This window comes from Octopus bimaculoides, chromosome 20 (genome assembly GCF_046866305.1).
Source record: "Octopus bimaculoides isolate indiv1 chromosome 20, ASM4686630v1, whole genome shotgun sequence".
Lineage (NCBI taxonomy): Eukaryota > Metazoa > Mollusca > Cephalopoda > Octopoda > Octopodidae > Octopus > Octopus bimaculoides.
Genome location: NC_142947.1, coordinates 28,418,286 through 28,435,635, shown reverse-complemented (window position 1 = coordinate 28,435,635; position 17,350 = coordinate 28,418,286). Strand labels below are relative to the sequence as shown.

The window sequence follows — 17,350 nt, the reverse complement described above, 5'->3', positions numbered from 1 at the left end:
GCCAACCTTGTCACATTTGGTGTGCCATGCTGAATCTCCCTGAAAACTATGTTACAGGTGTATCTGTAGAATGCTTAGCCACTTTCACATTAATTTCATGAGCAAGCTGTTCCATTGATTGAATCAACTGGAACACACAATGTAACCAACAGAGTGCCCAAGTCAATTTGTACTCAAGAGACACAGTAGTTGGCAGTTGTATGGTCCTTTGCCCCCTTGCAGTGGTGAATTCACATCCCCATAGTATTTATCTATATCTATTTAAACTGAGTCATTGAGAGTTAAATGTCTTTGCCATGAACACAGGTAGTGCCAGTGAAATTATATGAATCATGAAGTTGTCAGCTGAAGGGCCCCATACCCTTTTTGATTCATTCATCTGCAACTCTCATACTTGAATAAATGTTTACTAAAATGGATTACATCTTCTATATTGAATCTGATGGCCATTTACTCCTGAACCACACACAGTTGTAGTTGATGGCCCTCATACCACAACTCACAATCCTTTTGAAAGGAAATCATACAAATAAGGCGAATAATCATGTGACAGTCCATTATTGAAAAACTTCAATATCTTGTAAACTAAGACATTGTAAACACATAATTTATTTTAGTTTTAATGGTTTAGAGAGGAGGAAGAAGTTGTATCCATGATCTTTGCATATTTTCAGTAAATTGAGAATATGAGTATGATTGTTTAATTAAAGAATTCCCTAAAGTGATTCTGCAAATAGAACTGGGTTTTCAGCAAGCAAAAATTCCTGGTGGCTTCCAGTTTTGAATTTCTGCCTGATTCATTTCCAAGAATTAGTGGGAGGAGATGATAGTTAAGAACTAAACTATGTACTGAATTGTAAATTCACTTGACAGAGTATTTGAAGTAGGATACTTGATGTTCAATGTTGAAATCTTACAGTAAAGTATTAAAAAAAACACATTAGTTTACTCTATTTCCAGTTTAATGAGTCAAATTCTAATGGATATATTGCCAATAACAGGGTTCAGATTGCCTTTCATTCTAATTTTTTATTCCAACACAAGGCTACAACTTTTGTAAGAGATGTATAGTCAATCATATAAAGTGCAGAAGGATGAAAGGCAAAATAAACTCCACTGAAAACATAAAGGAACATAACTAAATACTGCAGGGCAGAAATGAAACTGAATGCAAGACAATCACTGATGCTTTCTTTCTTTCTTGGACAGTGTGTTCCATGTTATTTTGAAGGTGGCTATCGTCAAACCAATGTCTACCTACTTGATTCACTCAAGTCTGGACATCAGCTTGAAGGACCTGTTATAATTATTGATAAAAATAGGTAAGTGTACATTTAGCTGTTAGAAATGCCTTCGTTCATTCTAGTTAATTCAATTGATTATTTGTAAAACTGTCCCACCCATTACATTTTAATTTTTGTTTTTTAACTACCCAAGTTAAGTTAAACTCTTAAATGTTAAATCAGTATACTTTATTTCACTTTTTATTCCTATGAAATGAGGCAAACTTGACCTTTTTGTTTCATCTGGAAGTACCTATGGCCTTCCCAGGCCCTCCAAAGACCAGTGAAATTAATACAGTTAATTTTCTCTTAAGCAGCTGATGGCTTTAGAAAAAAAAACATGGGCAGAAACCAAAATAGTAATTTCTGGGATACTACACTGTAGTCTCAGTTGAAAAGACACAAGGAGAACTCAGCACATTAGTGAATCAGAAAGGAGAGGATGCTGGCAAGTAACTTCATGTCATTAGTCGGGTACCCACTCACTTTGGCAGGCATAATTCAGGATGTCTTTATGTGTAGCAGTAGCACCATCTCAGATGTGGGAGCAATACTCCATGGCAGGTCTTAGCTGAATTTTGTAGAGACTTTGTAGTTGTTGGAGGCTGAATTATTTTCTAGTTCTGAAGATGTAGGTCAGTCTTTGTAATGTAGTTTTTGTTATGCAGAAGATGTATGTTTACATGGAGAGATACTCAGTGACAGTAAACCATAGCATGTCCAGTAACCTTCATGATTCTATTTGAATGCTATTCATGTTCAGAGGGTAGTATTATGATTGTATTTTCTTGATAATGATTGTGTGTTGTGTTGGAGGAAACAAGATTGACTTGATCCCCTTGTAAAATATTTTCTAGTTCTCTGTTCATGATGTTAGTGATAGTTTGGTGTGAAGTATCTAGGATAGCTGTGGATAAAGCTTGAGTGTGGAAGATTGGGAAGAAATGAAGTGTGATATCATTTGCACAGGAATGGGCATTGTTGTAAATAACAGCATGTAGGTTTTCATGTATAGGAAGAAGAGTGTAGGGTTTAAACCTGAACTTTAAGGTACACCAGAGATGATAGTATGGGTCAGAAAGAGCTCCACCAACCTGGCTACAATGGTGTGAGTTCATAGGAAGCCTCCAGTCCGAACAACAAAAGACAGATGGAGCTTATAAGCTAGCAGTTTTGCTATGAGAGCCAGACAGTAGACTTGTTTACGGATAGCAAGTTCAACAACAATATTTCAACCAAGTTTCTTGAGGGCAAGGGTCCACAAATGTGTGACATTAGAGGGTAGGTCTCCAATAGATTTTGAGTGTTGTCGTTAATGACTGTCTCTATTGCCCTTGAGATTTTTTGCAGTGATTTTGGCAGAACAGTAGTTTGCAGGTCAGAAGGGTTGCTCTCTTTAGGAATTAAACATATTGTTGCACATGGACAAAGACATGGATATTTTTCTCTAGACAGAGATATGGATTGAAGAGTTTAGTGAGCATAGGAGCTACCTTTAAGAGACATTATTTGAGGATAATGTAGTTGTTATTTTCAGTGCCAGTTGCATTGTTAGTTTGAAGCAATAAACAGTGCATTCACACCCAGCATTTATGAACATGACTGGGGAAGGGGTGAGCTTGGCAGGTGAAAAGTGAGTGTTTGGAGGAGATTTTCCTTGTTTGTGGAGTTGGATGCAAAAAGAGCAGGTTTTATCCACATAAGTGCTGCTTAATGAACAATTATAGTTGAGAAAGAAGGAAAAGAGAATTCTACAAAATAAGTAGTGAAGCCCTTGGACAATTTGGGAGAGTTTTGGTTGTGTGTAGGATGTGAAAAAACAAGCCTAAAAGGGTGGTTTAATTCATTTGCCTAAATGTTTCTGATAGATCAGAAATTTAGCACATATGCTACCAGGAATAGTTTGCATAGAACTGATTGAGTTGCAGCCTGTCAGTTTACTTATAGTGTCATAAGGTCTAGAAGTTAGCAGATGCGGCATAGAAAGAAGAGCTAAAACTGAAGCTGGAACACTGATTTGATGGGGATAGGGATTGCCAAGTAAAAAATTTAATGTGAGAGGGTGTGAAGCCAAGGAAACAAGCTGGTATAGAAGACAAGTCTAAAAGTTTCACAGAAGTGCAGGTAGAAACATCCCTCAAACAACCATAAAAAGAGATAACAGTGATCAAATATTGCGTGGAGAGGAAAATGATGGTAAACAGGTACATACAGTCATAAATACATACAGACAGACAGGAGTTATGTGACTTTATTTGTTGATATGTTTCACTGAGCTTGCAAAACCTGTACCTTCATTTACACAATAGTTTGTATACATATTTGATCAATTAATCAATGGAGGTCACCTTGCAAACTTTTCTCATCAGAGCTCAAAATTTGCTGTGTTAGAGTTTTCAAAAACTGTTATGAATGTAATTGCTTAGGTTGAGGTAGTGAACAGTATATGTATAATATAACTTTTTATTAGTTCTAATCTGTATGCAAAGTTCAAGGGCAGTGAGGTCAAAATGTTACCAGTTGTTGGTGTCTGTGAGGAGACTCTAGAAAAGTTTGGTTAGTATTTAATATCAATCCATGGCAGGGATGGGTTAGTGCAATAAAACATTTAAGAGCTAAGTAACTTTTTATGAGGATACAATCTGACAATTCACCATGTCATTTATATTTAGAAAAATCAGTTAAATTGGATGCTTTTAAATAAAAACTAAATTAAATTGTATGAAATAGTAAACTAAATTATATTTGGTGCAATACTTTGGGAATTGAATTTTAAAAAATTAAAGTTATTTTGGTAAAAATTTGTAACCATTACTAAATGTTAAGAAGGAAGAGGAAGAATTGTTGATAGTGAAACTTAGGCATTGAATTAATTTATTTATACTCGAGTTAGTTAAGAAAAGATTCTCTTTTGCATTATAATAGTGAGTAAATTAAGAAGATAAAATAATTGTTAATAACATAACTTAGGTATAGAGTTTATTTCCTTTTCCTTACATCCATACAAGTTAAGTTGGATCTTGGTTTGGAAATTTAAAGAATGTTTTACTAAATAAATGAGAATAAATCAAAATTTGATTTTTCTAAATAGAAATGGTGCAGCAAATTATCAGATTGTATATTCTTTGAAAAAGTTACTTAACATTTTTTTTATCACAATACATCTCTACAATGGACTACCATAAAATAAAGACATCAAATACTAACTAACCTTCTCTACAGCTCCTTCTCACTGACTTCTACACATCGACATTTGTCATCACTGACCATGAACTCTAGATGTAGATAACAACTAAAAGATTGTAATATGATATGTACATTGTCTGCTTCCTCAACCTAAACAACCATGTTTACAGCAATATTTAAGAAATCTACCAGAGTGAATTTTGAGCTCTGGTGAGAAAAGTTTGCAAGATGACTGTTTCATTGTTTAATGAAGTTATGGTTACACAAGCTTTGTGAAAGATGTCAGCAAATAGTCATACAACTCTTCATTCTTCCTCTGTTTATTATTAAACTCTGTGATTAATGTACCAATCAGATTTAAAGTTTGTACTTGTCACAAGATATATTTAACCCACTTGGAGTACATTCTAAGGTATTCACTCGGATTTCTTTAATCCATTCCTTGCTTATATATATATATATATATATATTTAATAATAATAAACTGATAATTCCCTTGAATACTCATACTGTTGATAATCCACGTAATATTTGTAATAGAAAAAATAAACTATATACCTCTTCCATAAATTTTACTATATCTAAAATAGATTATAAACTCTCTAAAAATAATTCTGAAGAATCTAATATGATTTGGCTTATTATTCCATATGTTATGCAAATTGAAAATAATTTAAATCTATATACAAGTCTATTTATAAGCATTTTAACAACAATAATAAATAAGGTGAAATTATTAATTATAAATATGTCAGAGTTGGTTTTAGTTTAACTCGTAACCTGTTCATGATTATATCATCTATTAATAACAAAAAATTACATAATTTCTACAGTAATAGAAATATCCAATACAATAATTCACATCAACACCAACTTAATCTCCCAAACCCAAATAATAATGTTAGCAGTCTTAATGATAGAAGGAAAGTAACACATTATCTCCCTTTCTAATAATACTTCAAATAAATCTATACATAAAGATGTAAGTGAAACTTGCAACTGTAAAGTTAAAATTAAATGTAAATTTTAAAATTTATATAAGATAACTTAGTGTACCAATGTATAGTTGAATCTCAAGGAAAGAAATTCTATTATATAGGGTCAACAGAAAAGAGAATTAAGATTAAGGTGGTTAACCATTTACAGAGCTTTAAAAATAGACAGAAAATGAATTCTACCAGATGAAGTAAGTTAATATGGGAATTAAAGGATAACACCATTGAATTTAATATTAAATGGGAGATAATTAGTTTTGCAAAGTCATATAAAATCGCTAACAAAATATGTGAGTTGTGTACTGAAGAAGCATATAAAAATCCTTACATCTGGAAAATATTTACTTAAAAAAAAGAAAAAATATATCTTGTCTTCATTCAGCGAAATATGTCTTCTCTAAGTATAATTAAACTTTATACACATAATATAGGGTAATATTGAACTATTGATATAATATTCATATATCCTCTAATATTTAGGAGACATATTACCTATTGATATGACAGGCTAGTCTTATTGAAAATGCTTTGTAACAATCTCTATAAACACTAATTAAGATAACTATTACTGATTACACCACTTATGATGATGATCATCATCATCATCATTTAACATCCGCTTTCCATGCTAGCATGGGTTGGACGATTTGACTGAGGACTGGTGGAGCCCGAAGGCTACACCAGGCTCCAATCTGATTTGGCGGAGTTTCTACAGCTGGATGCCCTTCCTAAAACCAACCACTCCGAGAGTGTAGTGGGTGCTTTTACGTGTAACCTGCACAAAGGTCAGTCAGGTGATACTGGCAACAGCCACGTTCAAGATGGTGTATTTTATGTGCCACCAGCACAAGAGCCAGTCCAATGATCTCGCTCGAAAGTCCTTACACATGCTGCGGGCACAAGTGCCAGAAAGGCGACGCTGGGCACAGGTGCCATCCTGATTTCACATTCGCTTGCCCCAATAAGTCTTCGCAAGCTGAGTTTCGTGTCCAATGAAGGAGACGACGTTGGCATGGGTGCCAGTCGTCGAATTTAGTTCGATTTCGATTTCACTTGCCTCAACAGGTCTTCACAAGCGGAGTTTAGTGTCCAATGAAGGAAAGGTACGTATAAGTGGGCTGGCTACACCCCTGGCAGAGGCCTTGGATTTAGGTCTCACTTGGCCTGCCGGGTCTTCTCACGCACAGCATATTTCCAAAGGTCTCAGTCAGAAGTCATCGCCTCGGTGAGGCCCAATGTTCGAAAGTCATGCCTCACCACCTCATCCCAGGTCTTCCTGGGCCTACCTCTTCCACAGGTTCCCTCCACTGCTAGGGTGTGGCACTTTTTCACACAGCTATCCTCATCCATTCTCGCCATATGACCATACCAACGCAATCGTCTCTCTTGCACACCACAACTGATGCTTCTTAGGTTCAACTTTTCTCTCAAGGTACTTACACTCTGTCTAGTATGCACACTAACATTACACATACATCAGAGCATACTGGCTTCATTTCTTGCGAGCCTACTCATGTCTTCGGCAGTCACAGCCCATGTTTCACTGCCATGAAGCATGGTTGTTCGTACACATGCATCATACAGTCTGCCTTTTACTCTGAGCGAGAGGCCCTTTGTCACCAGCAGAGGTAAGAGCTCTCTGAACTTTGCCCAGGCTATTCTTATTCTAGCAGCTACACTTTCAGCGCACCCTCCCCCACTACTAACTTGGTCACCTAGATAGCGGAAGCTATCAACCACTTCTAATTTTTCTCCCTGGAATGTGGCAGAAGTTGTTTTCTGCACATTTACAGTGTTTATAGCTCCTGAACATCTGCCACATACAAAAACTAACTTCCTAGTTAACCTTCCTTTGATATTGCTGCACCTCTTATGTGCCAATAGCTTGCACTGGGTGCATTGTATAGAGTTTCTACATACGCCTTTTCTACAGATCGAGCAGGGCCATCTACCTGAAGGTGTTTGTGATTTTTCTACCTTCCTACTTATTAGGACTTTGGTTTTAGCTAGGTTGATTCTAAGGCCCTTCGATTCTAGTCCTTGCTTCCACACCTGAAACTTGTCCTCTAGTTCTGATAGTGACTCAGCAATTAGTGCAAGGTCTCGACTTTATTACCTTAAATTAACAACTAAAATTCTAACAATATCCTAAACACTAATTAATAATAATTATTAATTAATTTACTGAGATTTACTTAATCACTACATATTGAATATATTTTGTAACTATTTCTATTAACACTAATTGAGATGACATAATGTAACCAATTCCTATCTATAACTAATGCAACACTTATACTTTATACTTATAATTAACTAAATATTTTGAACTTTTACCTTACAATACATATATTTTCAGCCTATTATTGAACATTAATATTAATTTTAAACTATAATTAACAATACTTCTTAATTAAATAATATATGAGAACTAATTTCTCATGTATTGATAATATCCAAAATTCTTTCTATAAACTACATTTGTGATAACGTAATACACAAGATCTCTGTCTATCGAGAATGTAAACAAATAGTATATATTCATCATACTGATTATATGGTAGATAAACACCTATGCTTTATGTAGAAATCAGTTTATGTAAATGTATTTAATAGAAGCATTAATTAAATCACATTAAAATATAAACAAATACTATCAAATTGGAGGTTATAATGCATATATATGTGTGTATGATTATATGCCTTATATACATACTTATGTGCACCTATATGTGTATCTGTGCATTTATGTATGTGCATGTGTATGTGTACATGCATATATATATATATATATATATATATATATATATATCATCATCATCATCATCACCATCGCTTAATGTCCGTTTTCCATGCTGGCATGGGTTGGACAGTTTGACTGAGGTCTGGAGAGCCAATGGCTGCACCAGGCTACAATCTGATCTGGCAATATTTCTACAGCTGGATGCCCTTCCTAACACCAAGCACTCTGAGAGTGTAGTGGGTGCTTTTTACATGCTACCAGCACAGGAACCAGTCAGGCAGGCCTGTCATCGATCACGTTTGGATAGTGCTTTTTATGTGCCACCAGCATGGGAGCCAGTCAGGGGTTACTGGTATTGGCCACGTTTGGATGGTACTTTTTACATGCCACTGGCACAGGAGCCAGTCAGGCAGACCTAGTATCGGCCACATTTGGATGGCGCTTTTTATGTGTCACTGGCACAGGAGCCAGTCAGGGGACACTGGCATCAACCACATTCAGATGATGCATTTTACATGCTACCGGAACAGGAGCCAGTCAGGGAGCACTGGCCACAGCTATGATTTTGGTTTTACTTGACTCAACAGGTCTTCTCAAGCATATCATATTGCCTGGCATATCAAGGGTACTCATAAATGGGCCGGACATGCAACACTGGTATTGGCCATGGCTGTGATCTCACTTTAGTTGCTGGGTCATCTCAATCACAGTATATTTCCAAAGGTCTCAGTCTCCTGTCAATGCCTCTGAGAGCTCCTCTATCCTAATGACTTTGTTCTTATAGCTGAATCACTACCAGAACTAGAGAAGAAATTATAGGCGTGGAAGCAGGGTCTAAAATCAAAAGGCCTTAGAGTTAATTTAACAAAAACCAAATGTTTAGTGAGCTGGAAAGTGGACAAATCAAATCCCTACAGGTAGATGGCCCTGCTCAATATGTAGAAAAGGCATAGGTAGAAACTCCATAAGATGCGCCTGGTGCAAGCTATGGACATATAAGAGGTGCAGCAATATCAGAGGAAGGTTAATAGGGAAAATAGTCTTTGTGTGTGGCAGATGTGCAGATACAATAAACACAAGAAATGTACAGAAAATAGACTCCATCAAGTGCCGGTGGAGATACCTAGAAGTAGTTGGTAGCTTCCATTATCTAGGTGACCAATTAGCAGTGGAGGTGGATGATGTGAGAGCATAGCTGCTAGAATAAGAATAGGTGGGCAAAATTTAGAGTGCTTCTACCTTTGTTGGTAACAGAGGGCCTCTTCCTCAGAGACATGCAAAGGCTTGAAAAAAAGTGAAGCTAGTATATTTCACTGGATGTGCATTATCAGGGTGCATGATCAACAGAGTAAGCATTTTGAGAGAAAAACTGGGCATAAGAGGCATCACATCAGGTGTGCAAGAGAGATGACTATGCTGGTATGGTCACATGATGTGTATGGATGAATACAGCTGTGTAAAGAAGTGCTGATCTCTAACTGTGGAAGAGGTAGACCCAGGAAGATATGGGATGAGGTGGTGGAACAAGATCTTTGAATGTTGGGCCTCATGGAGGTGATGACAAATGACCAAGACCATTGGCAATATGATATGCTTGAGAAGACTCGTCAAGCCAAGTGGGATTGTAGTCATGGCCAATGCTGGTGGCACATAAAAAGCACCCATTACACTCTTGGAGTGGTTGATGTTAGGAATAACATCCAGCCATAAAAACCATGCCAAATCAGACTGGAACCTGGTACAACTCTCCAGCTTACCAGTTCCAGTAAAACCATCTAACCCATGCCAGCATGGAAAGCAGACGTTAAATGATGATGATGATGATAGATTATCTCTTTTACTTGTTTCAATCATTGGACTGTGTCCATGCTGGGGCACTACACTGAAAGGTTCTAGGTGAATGAATCAACCCCAGTACTTATTTTTTAAAGCTTGGTACCTGATCTATTAGTCCCTTATACCAAAATGCTAAGTTACATAAACATACTAACACTTTTTGTGAAGATGTGGTGGTGGTAACAAACACAAAGACACACACATACACACAAATATATATTTTTTCACATATATATTTCCATCTACCAAATCCACTCACATGGCTTTGGTTAGCCCAGGGCTATAGTAAAAAAAAACACTTGACCAAGGTGCCACACAGTGGAATTGAACCCATGACCATGTAGCTGGGAAGCAAACTTCTTACCACACTGTTATGCTTGCATCTATGCGTGTGTGTGTGTGTGTGTGTGTGTGTGTGTGTGTGTGTGTTAAATTAAATATGAATACTCATGTATATTCCCCTTCTTCCATCACACAGAAATGAATTTAACCAATTTTCTGAATTCTCTCTCTCTCTTTCTCTGGCTGGGTAACCATGTACCTCCTCTACAGCAAGATATCTGTTTCTGTCTTTGTATCACATTCTAACCTTTCATCATTCTGACACAAGATTACCTCCTCCAATGCCCCTTCCCCTCTCAAAGATTCCTTGTCTTGCAAAGTTACTTGGTTACCCTTCCAGTGCAGGTGCCACTTAAAAAGCACCCAGTTCACAGTGTAAAGTGGTTGGCATTTAGAATGGCATCCAGCTGTAAAACCATGCCAAAACTGACTTTGCATGTGCTTGTGCCATGTAAAAAGCACTCAGCTCACCCTGCAGAGTGGTTGGTATTTGGAAGGGTATCCAACTGTAAAAGCCATCCCAAAACACACAGAAGCATGATGCAGGCTCCTGCCTGGCCAGCTCCTGTCAAACCTTCCAACCCATGCCAGCATGGAAGGAGGACGTTAAACGATGATGTTTATACTCAAATTTTCAAGCTTTTTTTTCTGATTTGTTAGTATCATATAAATTATTCTACATTATCTCAGTTAAACTAGTTGGTAGAATTAGGTGCCAGATCATCTGGGTATGTTATCTCAGACAGACCAGCTAAATAGTAAAGCTAAGCACTGGCATTCACAGAAGTCATATAAGCTTTTACACATTTCTTTTTAAATCATTACTAATATTACAATGACTGTTACTTTCTAAATGTGTCTTTCCAGCACCATTATCATTGAACCAGACTGTTCTGCTAGAATCACACCACATGGTGATGTAAAAATCCTGGTAAATAATTCTAATTTCTTTTGCTTATATACCGCTATAAAAAAAAAAAAAACGTTACAGATTATTAAACAGAATTAAAAATGTTAAACAGGTTGGGAAAAATTGAAGAAAGATGAAATATCATTTTATATATTTTATTTATATACATTATTACATGTATTATTTTTCTAGCTAATTCTTAGGCTTGACTTATGAAATACGACAACCAAAATAGGTGTCAAACTTTTAAAGAGTATTTCTCATGGTAACAACCATTACTCTGGATTTGAATGACATGGATTAATTTAGAAAACCACAGACACTAAAGTTTTCCCCAAAATCCAGGGGTTTTATAACTGCTCAACTTGACTTTCAAGAATAGAAATTTCATAAAAATATTCTTTTACTAATTCTCAGAATTCAAATATAAGCAGTTATTTCAACCAATGGGAAAACAACAATCATATTTCCTCAGCAATATGACATTACGTCATATTGCCAGCTGTTATGAATTTGGCGCCACTCTACACTTACAAGTTTTGTTTAATTTGAAAGTATCCATTCATCATCATCATCATCATCATCATCATCATCATCATCACTATCATTGTCATATTTTTTACACTCTCTCTCTCTCTCTGTTTCGATAACCACTTGCTTCCCCAAAACTTACCTCCTTCTTCCCCACCCCATCCTATATAAACTAGCACACTCAGATTCCCCGACCTCATTTTAATCACCTCGCCAAAAGAGTAGAAAACCAGAAGATGCTCAAATAAGCAATCTTGTTCTTTCAACCTAATACATCTAATCTATCTCTTTCAGCACAGATCATCATAATTACCTTATTAGTTTATTTCATTATTCTATCTGTTTCTTTACCTATGTAAACATAGTTTCGTCTTCCATGCTGTATATTAAAAAAACACAAACATAAGATCCCTTTGCTCAATCCAATTCCCTCTCTTTCTCCCTCTCTTTCACACTCATTTATTATCGTCATGTATTCATTCATCTCTCTAATTCTGTCACAGATTGGCTGACTGGAAACTCTTGGTTATAGCTCTAGTTAAGATTTTCAAATGCCTAATTCTGTCTCACTATTATCATGATATTCTCCGGCACCAGCAGCCTTAGTCTCTGCTGTTTCATTAAATTATGTTACCCTAAATCTCAAAAGTATTTTCTCCCTCGTGTTCTATCTTTGAACAGCTTAACTCTGCTCTCTCTCTCTCTCTCTCTCCCTCTCTCTCTCTCTCTCTCTCCCTCTCTCTCTCCCCCCCTCTCTCTCTCTCAATAACCACTTGGTAATAGCTCTAGTTAAGATTTTCAAATGCCCAATTCTGTCTCACTATTATCATGATATTCTCCGGCACCAGCAGCCTTAGTCTCTGCTGTTTCATTAAATTATGTTACCCTAAATCCCAAAAATATTTTCTCCCTCATGTTCTATCTTTGAACAGCTTAACTCTGCTCTCTCTCTCTCTCTCTCTCTCTCTCTCCCTCTCTCTCTCTCCCTCTCTCTCTCTCTCTCTCTCTCCCTCTCTCTCTCTCCCTCTCTCTCTCTCTCTCCCTCTCTCTCCCCCCCTCTCTCTCTCTCTCTCAATAACCACTTGGTAATAGCTCTAGTTAGGATTTTCAAATGCCCAATTCTATCTCACTATTATCATGATATTCTCTGGCACTTTCAGCCTTAGTCTCTGCTGTTTTGTGGTGTGCCCGCCCTCTGACCCCCATCACCTGTACCAGAAGTCTCCATCCTCTGACATCTATTGGATGTCTCCCATGAATACTTCTGAAGGCCTAATGCCCCCCATCCCTACTTAGGGTTTATCTCCTATGTAAGGTAGTCATCATGTAGTGCATAAAAATGATGGTGTGGTGTATGCTGGTTGAAGACTATTGTATGTACCTGAGTTCTGCCAAATGCAAGCTTTCTTTTCAGGTACATGATGCTGCTGTCCCCCATCCCAGGGTTTTCATGGGCCCACACCTCCCACACCCTCAGGGTTGGCACACTCAATGTGGGCACACTCAATGTGGGCACACTCAATGTGGGCACACTGAAAGGTAGGTCTGGTGAGATTGTTGAGATGCTTGAACGAAGACATATAGATTTGTGCTGCATCCAACAAGTAAGGTAGAAAGGAGGTTCTGTTAGGTTCCTCACAGGCAAAGAACATAGGTGTAAGATTTTCTGGGCAGGGAACATTCCGGGGTCGGGAGCATGGGTATACTTCTTGTGGAGAAATGGGTTGATAAGGTAATCGAGGTAGTCAGAGTCTGCGATAGAATGCTTAAGATTAGATTAGTGCTGTATCATGGGCTAGCAACCAATGTCTCGGCTTATGCCTCTCAGCTGGGGCTACCTCATGGACAGAAAGATTGATTTTATAACACCCTCTTGTAGACTACCTCGTTAACAAATAACAGGGACCTTCTCTTTGTGGCTGGTGACTTCAATGGGCATGTTGGACAACATGCAGGGGTCTCCCATGGTGTACATGGAAGTTATGGTTTTGGTTCCCGCAATGAGGAGGGAACCAGGCTGCTGGAGTACTGTGATGCAAATGATCTTATGGTTTGTAATACTAACTTCAGGAAACCTGCCAGTTGCCTATTCACCTACCATTCTGGTAGACACACTAGTCAAATTAACTACATCTTTGCCAGGAAATGGGAAAGATGGCTACTTATAAATGCTAAAACCTTCTCAGGTGAAGAATGCACCCCACAACATAGATTAGTAGTTAGCGACTTCAGGACCAGGGCTAAACGGATGCCCAGAAGATGACCAGCATGGAGAGGAAGGGTCTGGAAGTTTAAGGATCAAGCGAATGTACAGCTTTTGATGAAATAGATGGGGATACAGCATCACATGATGTGGAAGACAACTGGAGGTTTCTATGGGACAACCTGTTGAGGGCCACTGACAAGATTTGTGGATGTTGCAAAGTTTCCTCTCAACCCAAGGTAACATGGTGGTGGAACAATGTAGTTGATAGGGCTATTAGGTAAAAGAAACAGGCTTGGAAGGACTGGAAGAGTGGTGGTAGCAGGGTATTGTATCAGACTGCCAGAAGGGAAGCTAGGAGACAGGTTTATTTAGCCAGAGGGTAAGCAGATAAGAAAAAATTTGCCAATGTTCTGTGTCATGAGGACCAAAGACTTGAAGTGTTTCGTGTTGCAAGACAGTGTGTGAGAGAGAATCATGATGTCATAGGAGAGAAATGTGTCCGCATGGATGACAGCTCACCTGCATTTAACGAGGCTGCAAGGAGAGAAACTTGGAGATGCCACTATGAAAGGTTGCTAAATGAAGAGAATGAATGGGAGAAAGAGTCTGTCGAATGTTGACCCAACAGAGGAACCAGCTATCTGAATTGACAGTACTTTGGTAGATAAAGCAATTAAGGGTATGAAGACAGGGAAAGCCCTTGGCCCATCAGGAATCACCGCAGAGATGCTTAAAATATCTGGCGGTGTCGGCTATAGTCTAGTCACCCGTATAGTCAACCAGGTGATACATGAAGGAGTCATACCCAATGACTGGTGTAGCAACACCATAGGCAACTGCTATAAAGGTAAAAGTGATGCTTTAGATATAAATTATTACAGAGGTATCAAGCTGTTAGATCAAGTAATGAAAGTCACAGAGAGGGTCATAGCCCAACTAATTAGGGAGTGAGTCAGTTTAGATGAGATGCAGTTTGGGTTTGTGCCAAAGAAAAGCACCACTGATGCTATATTTCTGGTAAGACAGCTGCTGGAGAAATAACTAGCCAAAGATAAACCTCTGTACCTGGCTTTCGTTGACATGGAGAAAGTCTTTGACAGGGTCCCCGATCCCTTATCTGGTGGTCAATGAGGAGACTAGGGATAGATGAATGGTTAGTGAGAGCTGTACAAGCCATGTACAGGGATGCTGTCATTAAGGTGAGGGTTAGCAACGAGTACAGTGAAGAATTCCGGGTAGAGGTAGGAGTCCACCAAGGCTCAGTCCTCAGCCCCCTCTTATTCATCATAGTCCTCCAGGCAATAACACAGGAATTCAAGACAGGATGCCCCTGGGAACTTCTCTATGCTGATGACCTTGCTCTTTTAGCTGAGTCACTATCATAACTAGAGGAGAACTTTCAGCTGTGGAAACAAGGATTAGAATCAAAGGGCTTTAGAGTCAATCTAGCTAAAACCAAAGTCTTAATAAGTAGGAAGGCAGACAAACCACAAATCCCTTCAGGTAGATGGTCCTGCTCGATCTGTAGAAAAGGTGTAGGTAGAAACTCCATGAAATGTACCCAGTGTAAGCTATGGACACATAAGAGGTACAGCAATAACAAAGAAGGCTAGCTGGGAAGATAGATTTTGTGTGTGGCAAATGCTCAGGAGCAATAAACACTGAAAATGTGCAGAGAACAGCTTCTGTCACATTCCAGAGGGAGAAACTAGATGTAGTTGATAGCTTCCATTACCTAGGTGACCAAGTCAGTAACAGGGGTGGATGCTCTGAAAGTGTAGCTGCTAGAATAAGAATAGCCTGGGTAAAGTTCAGAGAGCTCTTACCTCTGCTGGTGACAAAGGGCCTCTCTCTCAGAGTAAAAGGTAGACTGTATCATGCATGTGTGCGAACAGCCATGCTACATGGCAATGAAACATGAGCCATGACTGCTGAGGATATGCATAAGCTTGCAAGGAATGAAGCCAGTATGCTCCTCTAGATGTGTAATGTCAGTGTGCGTACATGACAGAGTGTAAGCACCCTGAGGGAAAAGTTGGACTTAAGAAGCATCAGATGTGGTGTGCAAGAGAGACGACTGGTATGGTCGTGTGTTGCAAATGGATGAAGACACGGTGAAGCACGACCTTCAAACATTGGTCCTCACCGAGGCAATGATGACAAGTAACCAAAACCTTTAGAGATATACTGTGCTTGAGAAGACCCAGCAAGCCAAGTGAGACCATAACCATGGCCTATGGCAGTGCTGTATAACCAGCCCATTTAAGAGTACCCTTCAATCATTGGACAACAAACTACGCTTGCAAAGACCTGTTGAGGTAAGTGAAATCGTTGTCATGGCCGATGACAGTACCCCCTGATTGGCACCCGTGCCAGGGGAACGTTATAAGCAGCATTCGAACATGATCATTGCCAGGGTTGCTAACTGGCTCCCGTGCCAGTGGTATGTAAAAAAACACCATCCAAACGTGGTCATTGCTAGTGTCACCAGACTGGCTCCTGTGCAGGTGGCACGCAAAAAGTACCATTTGAGCGTGGTTGATGCCAGTACCACCTGACTGGCCCTCATGCCGGTGTCACGTAAAAGCACCCATTACACTCTCGGAGTGGTCGGTATTAGGAAGAGCATCCAGCTGTAGAAACATTGCCAGATCAGATTGGAGCCCGGTGCAGCCTTCTGGCTCGCCAGCTCTCAGTCAAAGCATCTAACCCATGCCAGCATGGAAAGCGGACGTTAAACAACAATGATGATGATGAAGGCTGGTTTGCACCCAGTGGTCTCGTAATTCAAACTGGAAGCTAGGAGCCAGGTGGTTCATCAGTCTAAGACAGCTGTGATATTAGTTATGATTTAAAAAGAAATGTGTTAATGTTATCCTTTTCCTACCTAGGTAGGTTGCTAACAAATTTGAATGTCTTGCCTTCACTGTAACTTTTCCAGCTAAGTGGGAACAGAACAGTGTTGGTATGTAAACAGTAATATAGTAGAGGTTCTGTATTTCTTTCTAAAAAGCTAAACAAGGATTTTGGTAACAAAAAACTGCACAATAGATGGATTTAACATCCACTTTCAATGCTAGTATGGGTTGGACAGTGTGACGAGCTGGCCAGGCAGAAGACTACACCAGACTTCTGTGTCTGTTTTGGCATGGTTTCTACAGCTGGATGCCTTCCTAACTCCAACCACCCCACAAAGTGGACTGAGTGCTTTTTATGTGGCACCAGCACAGGTGAAGTCAGTTTTAGCATAGTTTTTACAGCTTGATGCCTTTCCAAATGCCAACCACTTTACAGTATGGACTGGATGCTTTTATGTGG

At 38.7% G+C, this 17,350-nt stretch overlaps 1 protein-coding gene across 3 annotated transcripts in view; it reads left to right on the top strand.

Annotated features, from left to right (window-relative positions):
• The window catches only part of LOC106867745 (5-oxoprolinase), a 267,840-nt gene that overhangs the window by 135,665 nt on the left and 114,825 nt on the right, over positions 1-17,350 (top strand). For all 3 annotated transcript variants that reach the window (XR_008266373.2, XM_089338272.1, XM_052975150.2), the window contains 2 exons: positions 1,210-1,322; positions 11,253-11,316. Coding sequence is in view for 2 of the 3 variants with exons in the window: in XM_089338272.1 (XP_089194398.1) it covers positions 1,210-1,322; positions 11,253-11,316 (177 nt within the window). In the remaining variant the exon portion in view is untranslated. The remainder of the gene's footprint in view (positions 1-1,209; positions 1,323-11,252; positions 11,317-17,350) is intronic.